Source organism: Phoenix dactylifera, chromosome 13 (assembly GCF_051530095.1).
Source record: "Phoenix dactylifera cultivar Ajwa chromosome 13, Ajwa_hap1_PhDact_Kaust_v1.1, whole genome shotgun sequence".
In the NCBI taxonomy this organism is placed as follows: domain Eukaryota; kingdom Viridiplantae; phylum Streptophyta; class Magnoliopsida; order Arecales; family Arecaceae; genus Phoenix; species Phoenix dactylifera.
Genome location: NC_143202.1, coordinates 23930650 through 23939696, shown reverse-complemented (window position 1 = coordinate 23939696; position 9047 = coordinate 23930650). Strand labels below are relative to the sequence as shown.

Below are 9047 nucleotides of genomic sequence, written 5' to 3'. Positions count from 1 at the left end.
TTTTTACCGCCAATAAGTCATCAATATAATTTTGAAGAAAGTGCCCATCCATATTACATGAATCAAATAAACAATGCACCATAGCCGCCCTTCAAAAGCTACGGAGCCAAGAACATATTTATGGAACAGATTTGATGTTAAACAGCATTCCCATATAAACAGCATTGAACGACACAATTATTTACAGAAGATGTCTAATTGAACCATTTAGCTGCACCATGCAAGCCTAACAACAATTCCCACTAAGTATCACTAAACCGCATTTTGAGAACTATGATACAAATACACCAGAAACACCCTTTCCAAGAAAACATAAAAAAGGCTAATGCTAACTAGACCTGGACGTAGTTGCCAACAAATTTCCAACCAAAGAAATTCCAGGAAAACTTTCATTTCAGATTGTAGAAGTCAGGATGTTCTTCTCATGTGGGGCTAATTGCAAATAGTGTAAATCTGGAAAGATCCGCATCTTGGTCAGATATCTTACTGCAAAAGCTATTGTGTCAGGCTTCTGAAAAAGAGCCATACTGGCAGGTGATTAGACTCCAGACCTATCAGAATCAAAGTTGTGAATTGGGAGAGGACCTTTAGATCATGCTTTAACATTGAAACCCTGATGTTCCTCAGTTTGCAAGATTTTTTCTTTCTCTCACGCTCTTACTTTCAACTGCTTCTGTACCACCTGCCATTCACAAATAAGTTCAAGTTAAATTATAATATGTAATTAATGTAGGATATGTTATAGTTAATCAACACTAGAATTGTATAACTAGAAGTCATACGATTAATGCATTTCCAACATTCTTTATACAAGATTTTGCAACATATATTCAGCAATTTTGTTATTTGGGCAAGAATTAGGCTAAAAAAAATTGCATAACATTTTATAACATTGGTCACCTCAGCAATCTTGTTATTTTTTGCAAGAACTACGCTAAAACTGCCATAACATTTTATAACATTGGTCGACACTACTGAAATTTCAAACTTCAGAAAGGGGAAGGCAGTAGCAGGATTACCTAGGGCCATGTTTCTGCATTTTGATGCCTCTGCTAACCAGCTGCCGGGGCTGCGGGGGCAGGAGGTTCTTTGGGTTCCTGAGTAGCTTCCACAGGCTTGTGGCCACGATATATCTTCCGTTTTCTTGTTGGTTGTCCTGCACTTGGACCAGGAGATTCCTTTGGTTTCTGAGCTGCCTGCACATAGACAAACTATTTTATTAGACAGGCACATTAAGTGGAAGATTTCCTACCGATCAGAGTGACAGCAGAGCACTAAAATTCAAACCTGGAACATTTGCTGATAAATCCATGGCATCATTGGTCCATTTCCAAAAGTCTGTGGGTCAAACCCACCCTGTAACATAAAATTGCCTCATAAGAGTCCGTTGACAAAGTAACTATGTTTGCTCCACACTAATGTTAAAAAAGAGCAAATGGTCCATGGGTCTGACATTTTTCTCTACGGACTCTGCCAGTCATTCCAAGACTGCTCTGTATTGATGGCTTTTTTTCTTGTTAATATAAGAAAAAGCATGTCCACTTTCATGACTAATCATTTCATGATTGTCTTTCACTAGTGTTAACTACTTCTCTTAACTAAACTATCTTAAGAAGCAATGTTCATTCTGTTCCTTATTATATGCTTTTCACAATCGACTGTCCGTGCAGCATTAGACCTCAACATTTCAATCCAAGATCCAGACCAGAATAGGCAGCGCTAGCTCTGTTGGGGGATAAAGCTTGATGACTATGGTTATGATGCACTGCGCGTGCATGAGACTAGTTTAGAAGAAAAGCATTCAAAAGATATATCACAATCATATTCGATATCTAATGATGCCAAATGATATCCATTTCATTCTTTCCAGTAATAATGGTTATGGTGCACTGTGTCTACATGTGTCTACCCAAAATAAATAAATAAATAAATAATATCACAAAAATATTTGATATTAAATGATTCAAGATGCAGGCGGTTCATTTCCAATGTATCACCAATTAATAAGCTAAATGGATGAACAAAGGCCTACTGCATGGTACATGTATTATGCAAATAAAATTTGCAAACCTCAAAATAAAATGGCAAAAAGAAAATAAGTAAAAAATATATAGATAACATATGTTTAGAAGGTCACAGACCGGAAACATATAAACAATGCTTGGACGTATTGCTGCTTGATGGCCGATATATTGAGAGTGATTCATTGGTATACCAAACTGGCTACCAGGTGGAAAGACCTGCGGATTCCCTCCTTCCTACAAGAAATAAGCAATACCAAACAAATGAATACACACAAATACTGGTGTACAACTATGATATGTTAAGAGAATATATATTGAACCCCCCCCAAAAAAATAGATTCATGATTGATTGCATCCCGACATGGGTGTGAAGATATGGTGCAGTTGGAGCATTTTGAAGCTCATAGCTTTAATTACCAACCTTCAATGTTCCAAGAGAAGCCTGCTCATAGGAAAGTTATTTTAGCAATAATACAAATGCAACACATTGAAAACTATCACACTCCATTTGTGATTTAATGATTACCGATGCCTGAGACTCTTTTGCTTGTGGTGGCCGACCTCGCCGCCGCACTTCATTTCCTTTTTCAGAAGCTATGATGTTTCCTACATTTTGATTAATGTTTCGATTTAGTTTATTTGTTTTAAGATTGCGAGGCTTAATCTTAGGTTGTGTATCATCATGTGTGCTGTCGCTTAGAAGAAACTTCTCCATCTCCCTTATCAACTTCAAAGCAAGTTGGTATTTATCTGATAAAACTCCAACTTCAACCAGTTGAAGGCATCGCATTGATAAATAATCATAACGATCCACTCGGTTATTAGCAACCACATCATTTGAAGAACGGGCCATAACATGCAACCGCTTGAAGTCCTTTTTCCACCGATCAAGAATATACTTGGATGGAATTTCATGCACTTGCTGCAGCTTAAACACAGATAAAGCATGCCTACACAGTATTCCTCTAAATTGAAATGAACCGCAAATGCACTGAACTTCCTTTTGTTCTGCATTGAACAGAACTCCATGGTTCCTATTCATTGTCCTCTTGCCATCATCAAGAAAAATACATTCCTTGACATCAAAAGTAGAGACTGGCCCATCAGACTTAACTAATGATGCATGACAATACATTATGGCCTCGATCTCATCTTGGAACTTTTTAAACATGTTAAGAGTGTATACTTTTGACAGCTGCTCTTCCATGTAAAACTTTGATACTGAGGGACGTCTTTTATGGAATGTCTCAAAATCTGCTTGGGCTTCCTTTTCATATTTACTCTGCAAAGCCATCTCATATTTACAAAGAAACTGCTTCAAAGAAGTTTTGGAATCTATATACCCATCAAAAAAGGCAGTCATAGTCTCATTACGTAGGGTAGTGGACATTCCTGCCCAAAATGTGTCTTTAAGATAAACAGGGGCCCAAGCATGCCGACATTCATAAAGCGATCCTAGCCACTCATTTCCTTGAATTCCATAAATCTCCATCATCCTCCTCCAATCCTCTTCAAACTCATCGACTCTCAAGGAGTCATACACAGCCTTTTGCATTGCCTTGTTAATTGCTCTATACTCAGCCAGACCCCCTAATTTCTCTGGAACCCTTTTCATTATCTGCCACAAGCATAGGCGGTGACGAATTCCTGGAAGCACCTCGGCAACTGCACTCTGAATGCCTTTACAATGGTCACTGATCAGGGCCTTGGGAAGATGCCCTGACATACATGCTAACCATGCCTTAAGCAACCATACATAGGTCTCTGTCGTCTCATCCGCGAGAAAACTACAGCCCAATAAAACCAGTTGACCATGATGGTTCACCCCCACAAAAGTCGCAAGAGGCATGTCATATTTATTTGTAACATAGGTTGTATCAAGAGCAACAACATCATTGTAATACTGATATGCTGCCCTCGACCTGGCATCGGCCCAGAACACATTCCTGACACATCCTTCCTCATCCAAATCAATGACGCTAAAGAAATTTGAGTTCTTAGCTTGCATCCGAGTAAAGAACAAGCGGAGAGCTTCAGCATCCCCTTCCCCAAGCCTCAACCTACCCCTTTCAACAAAACTCCTATGTCCACTTTCACTAAAGAGTAGCTCTTCAAGCGCACCTAATCTGTCAACAGGAACTGGAGGCAGTTCCTCCGGCTGCACCAGTACACCATCATCATTCATCTGTTCAGCACCTCGCTTCTTAGCTGCGCCAAGCTGCTTATAGCAGCTCAAGAAACGGGCCATCGACGGGCTGACAGGATGGTTGTGATCAAGGTTGGCCAACTCCAAATGCAGCATCCCATCACCCCATAACTTCACCCGAATCCTAGCTGGGCAGTTTGTGGTCGCCGAAGTCCTCTTCCTAAACTTTGGCTCCGGCCGTTTCCGACCTCCTTTGCAGCACATCAGTTCTAGATACAAACACTGGCCTTCCTTGGTGAAGGAAGATCTTCTCACGGAGACACCAAATCCCACCCGGCGAGCATATCTCTTGTAGAATTTGGAGGCTTCTTGATGTGTTTTGAACACCATGCCCACCTCCGGGACTCCATCATAGCCACCGTCCGTGGCGTTATCCCCATCCAACTCATCATCCTCCATTCCTTCAGCATTACCAACTCCACCCACGGCACCATGCCCCGCCATGTCCTAATCCATCAACACAGAATACATAAAAAACCGAAGAAAGTGGATCAAAATCGCAACTTTTTAGACAGAAAACGTAAATTTCTTCAAAAGACTCAATCTTTGAGCTATCTGATGGAAATCGGGAAGGAAACGCGTAAAACCTTAAAATCTAAAACACGAAACTGCAAGTTTTAGCAAAGGAAGCTAGGAGACAAAGTAGTACAATAAAATCCGCGGGACGGAACGACAGAATGGAATCAGAGGAGGTTTTTAGGGGGGGGGGGGGGAAGGGAATATCGGACCTTGGAGTTGAGGTCACGGCGGGCGAGGCGGGCTCTTCTAGGGTTCTTTGGTCGGGCGCTGGGTTCTTCCATCTCCGCCCTCGGTCCTCCGGAGGTCGGAACGGACGGCCCGGGTCGGCCGTCAGGAGTGCTCACCGGCGAAGAAGGGGAGGGTCTCTGGGGATCGGGAGGAGGGGACGGAGAGAACGAGGTGGGTTCGATCCTAGGGTTTCCTTCTTGGGGACGAGATTGGAGGGAGAGAGAGAGAGGGGGAGCGAGGAAGGCGAGAGCGCTTAGTCGAACAAAAGACCATCCGTGACGGGACGCAATAAGGGCCACGGGGTGGTGAGAGCGAAGGAGAAAGCGACACGTTAGCTGGGTGAACTTTTGGGCGACGTAAGGGTTACCTCTGGGTTTTTTCAATGGATCTATTTGTAGGCTAAAAATTGTACTCAGACCGCGTTTTCACCCAAGTGTTGAACCCACGGCTCTCAGTGTTGTGGGGCCCAGAGATGATTGAGGAAACATTACTTGAAATTAAAACTTGTTCAAGCTCCCTTATTCAAAGCATACGAAAGAGCATGAGCCTTCATCTCAAGAGTCTCGCCACCTCTAATAGAAACTACTTTAACTAGTCTTAGATAACAATATTGTTAATAATAATTTACCAATAAAAATTATTTCTTGGTGCGATGATAAAAAGTTTAAACTGATAAGCGCAAACAAGCTCAGTAATTCTTCTGCACTTACTTTGTATCAATTTAATAATTCTCTTTGTGTTGCATACAAAATCTATATTCAGTCCATAATTGAGATTTTAGAAGCAATATAATGATGATGTAACCTAGGACTAGCTATTAGTCAGTAGGGATGTTCCTCCGACCATCGGGACTCTGGTTGATGTGTTCGATCAAATTATTTCATAGGATCTTTCAACCATCTAGAAGAGCATAGTTTCGAAAAAGATTACAAACCTCACATGGCTTGCCATAAAAGATAAGATCTAGATAGAAGAAATTCCTAAAGAAAATGAAGTTTGATATGCTAGCTTGAGTTATCATTTGTACCCAAGCCTGACCAAGTCTACAAACCAAATTTTTTCCATTGTCGTTTGGATTTAACAATCTTACAATCTAAGCTTTAGAATGGCAACTTTGAAGTGGCCTATGACAAACTTGTTTTGGCAATTGCTAGTCTATTTGGAAGGTGATGAGCATTCACATCTTCCTCAAATAAGCTAGTATGAATGCTCAACAAGTTCATCTCAAGCCTTGGCTCTGTTATTGGAATGGGTTATCTTGGGTCCCTTTGAGAGCAAACATCAGTACTTAGTATTCTCAATCATTTGAAAGCCTTTGTCTTTTTTTACTTGGTCTCCCGTTATGGTTGTCCTCGTTTTAGGCTTTTTCTCGGGCGCAGACCCTCCTGGTTTCTTTATATTGTCTCAAGCAAGTGGAAACTCCACTTCCTTTTCATTTCTTTATTTCTGAGAAAAAATGGTTACTCTAGATTACAAGAAAATAGAAGAAGAAAATATATAAATTAGCAAAAAAACATACCATAAATTGCAAGTATAGCTAAGGCTATTGATCACATGGTTTAAGCAATGCAAGTTAGTGAATGCAGCTGGATGCGTTAGCATATTTTGTTGGCATCATTTACTATTGTAATGAAAGCAAGTTTGTAAAATATTGTCACTTGTCCATCTGAAATATGTATAATGTATTCTCATCCTTGTTTTAACAAAAATGCATATTTAATACATTAGCCTTTACAAAGTAAGAAGCCTTTAGAGGGTAGGACTTTCTCGGCTACTTGAAAGATTATTCGAGGAGCCTAGGGGTATCAAGTGTGCTTATGTGGCCTACCATATTTGGTCAAACAAAAACACTCGTATTTTTGAAAACAGAAGGATGCATCCAAGAATCGTGATGGACAAGGCATTTCTACGTGCTACTGAAATCACTCAGTCTATTACTCTGATTTCATCTAGGACGGTTAGGGACATCTGGAACTCCCATTTAGCTTTTGTAGCGACTCATGTGGTTTTTATCTTCTGGGAACCTCCACTCTCGTGCTTTCTCAAGGTGAATTTTGACGGTAGTGTAACTGATTGCTGGGATAAGGGAGGTGTGGGCTTTGTAATTAGGGGTCACAACTCTAAACTAATTGCCGCCGAAGATCCATGTATTTTTGACACGACTATCCTTAGAGCAGAGCTGAGAGCCGTCTGGGAAGGTCTTACTTATGAGAGGCTCATCCTGAGTGTGGACAGTATCCACCTTAAAGGAGATCCACCACGGTGATCAAGTGGATACAGGGTCTACACAAGATTGGCGATGGTCACCTGCTGTTGCTAGACATCTACAGGTTGTCGAGAGGTTGTGGTACATTTTGGGACACTCACATCCACTGTGAGGCGAATAGAGCTGCCGATTGGATCGCCTCCTTCGTTGCTCAACATTCAAGTGGGATCCTCTCGGAGAATCATGAAACTGCCCCTCTTCTCCGTCATTTTTTTTCTGACTCTTTTGGGAATCGGCTAGTTGAGAATGCGCCCTGCCTGATCGATATGATGACCTGAGCTCTCCTCACTGACCCCAAAGCAAAGAAGGTGGCTCTGTCGCTAAGCAGGCCGGCAGAGAGGACACCAAATGCCTAAACAAGACAAAAACCAACTATATGCTTATCAGCATGCCCCTTCTTTTGCAATACTTAATAAGGTCTCTCATGGCCAAATTCTTATTAAAGCCTTCTCTACCATAGAATTCGGCCTTCGGGGTCAGATTAATATGAGTCACTGTTGTTAAAAAAAAAAAAATATTAGGCAATATTCATCATGTGGCCACCATCACGGCATCATACCAACATGATATCTGTTCATGCCTCTCGTGACATGCGTCATGAGTGCACCATACCAAAACACTACTGCCTACACATATTTCCTTTAGGTATCCCTTTCCCAAACCAAAACATATCCCAAATGATCCATGTCCTAGAGAAGAGAAAGGAGGGTGCTAGCTAAAAACTATCGCGATGGTTTTTGTTTTTTGCTTTCTATTTTTTGGAAAATAAAATTGTAAAAATAGAGATATCAAGATGGTCTTTGTTTCATGCTTTCTATTTTTCCCCCTATCTTTTTAAAATTTATTTTTACTATTTTCTAAAAAATAAAAATAAAATTTTTCTACATCCAGTATTTTTCATAAATTCATGTTTTTACTAAACTATCATTCTTTCTATCACCATCGTCATCACCTCTACTATCATAGCAACTGTTGTCTCCGCCACTACCTCCACTTCCACTCTCTACTAATCGCCACTTTCATCATACTATCACCTCTATCATTGGATCTACCATATTGTCGGCATTCTCGCCACCACTATTACCTTCAGTGCCACATCATCATCACCAACGTCGCTTCCACTATATAGCTATTATTGTTACCACCAACATCATCACTATATCGCAATCATCTCATAACCAATACCACTTGCATTTTCACTACTTCCATCATTATTGCCATCATACTTGATGTAGCCTGAATTTGACGCTCAATTATAGCCTAACACATGGTACACAAGAAATCTATTTTAATCGGACTCAAACTTTTGGACGAATTTAGATAGGGAAAGTTAGAAGTTCCTAGAAAATTCATCAAAAGAATGTTTCCAATAAATACGGTTTGTTCTTGCATATCTCTACTACCGATTTTCTAAATTAGTCCCTTTTTTCATAGCTATTCTCTTTATGACTCTAAGGTAGTGTTTGATAACCCAAATGAGATTATTGAGGCGATCTTAGATCACTGATGATCCTTATCTCAAGGTAATATTATTTTTGATGATTTAAGAACACTGCATTTGGTATACTATACTCTAGTGACTAAAGATTTTCAGGTTTTCATGAGTAAGCTGTTTGGTATTCCATGAAAACTCAAGATCACTCACTATATAATACTAATACTACTCCTGATATATATTCCATAAATATATTTACCAATCATATATAATATATATTATAATAAATATTAATAAATATTAGTATATATTAATATATTCCACAATCAATCCTATAAAGATATATTAATTATTATTATAGAATTAATA

At 39.9% G+C, this 9047-nt stretch overlaps 1 protein-coding gene across 1 annotated transcript; it reads right to left on the bottom strand.

Annotated features, from left to right (window-relative positions):
* Nucleotides 1–5533, bottom strand: LOC103708590 (protein FAR1-RELATED SEQUENCE 6-like). Its single transcript, XM_008793600.4, has 7 exons — nucleotides 4959–5533; nucleotides 2551–4677; nucleotides 2446–2466; nucleotides 2142–2258; nucleotides 1288–1356; nucleotides 1020–1196; nucleotides 1–682 (listed from the first exon to the last, which is right to left on the bottom strand). The coding sequence occupies exons 1-6, from the start codon at nucleotides 5028–5030 to the stop codon at nucleotides 1053–1055; spliced, it is 2550 nt and encodes an 849-aa protein (XP_008791822.3). The 5' UTR covers nucleotides 5031–5533; the 3' UTR covers nucleotides 1–682; nucleotides 1020–1052.
* Between the last annotated feature and the right edge of the window lie 3514 nt (nucleotides 5534–9047).

Excerpts from the sequence above, each read along its gene's own strand:
- LOC103708590 (XM_008793600.4), bottom strand. The coding sequence starts at position 5,030 with ATGGAAGAACCCAGCGCCCGACCAAAGAACCCTAGAAGAGCCCGCCTC. Across the intron at positions 1,357-2,141 it reads GCATTGTTTATATGTTTCCG|GGTGGGTTTGACCCACAGAC; the intron begins GTCTGTGACCTT and ends TTTATGTTACAG. Across the intron at positions 1,197-1,287 it reads TTTATCAGCAAATGTTCCAG|GCAGCTCAGAAACCAAAGGA; the intron begins GTTTGAATTTTA and ends GTCTATGTGCAG.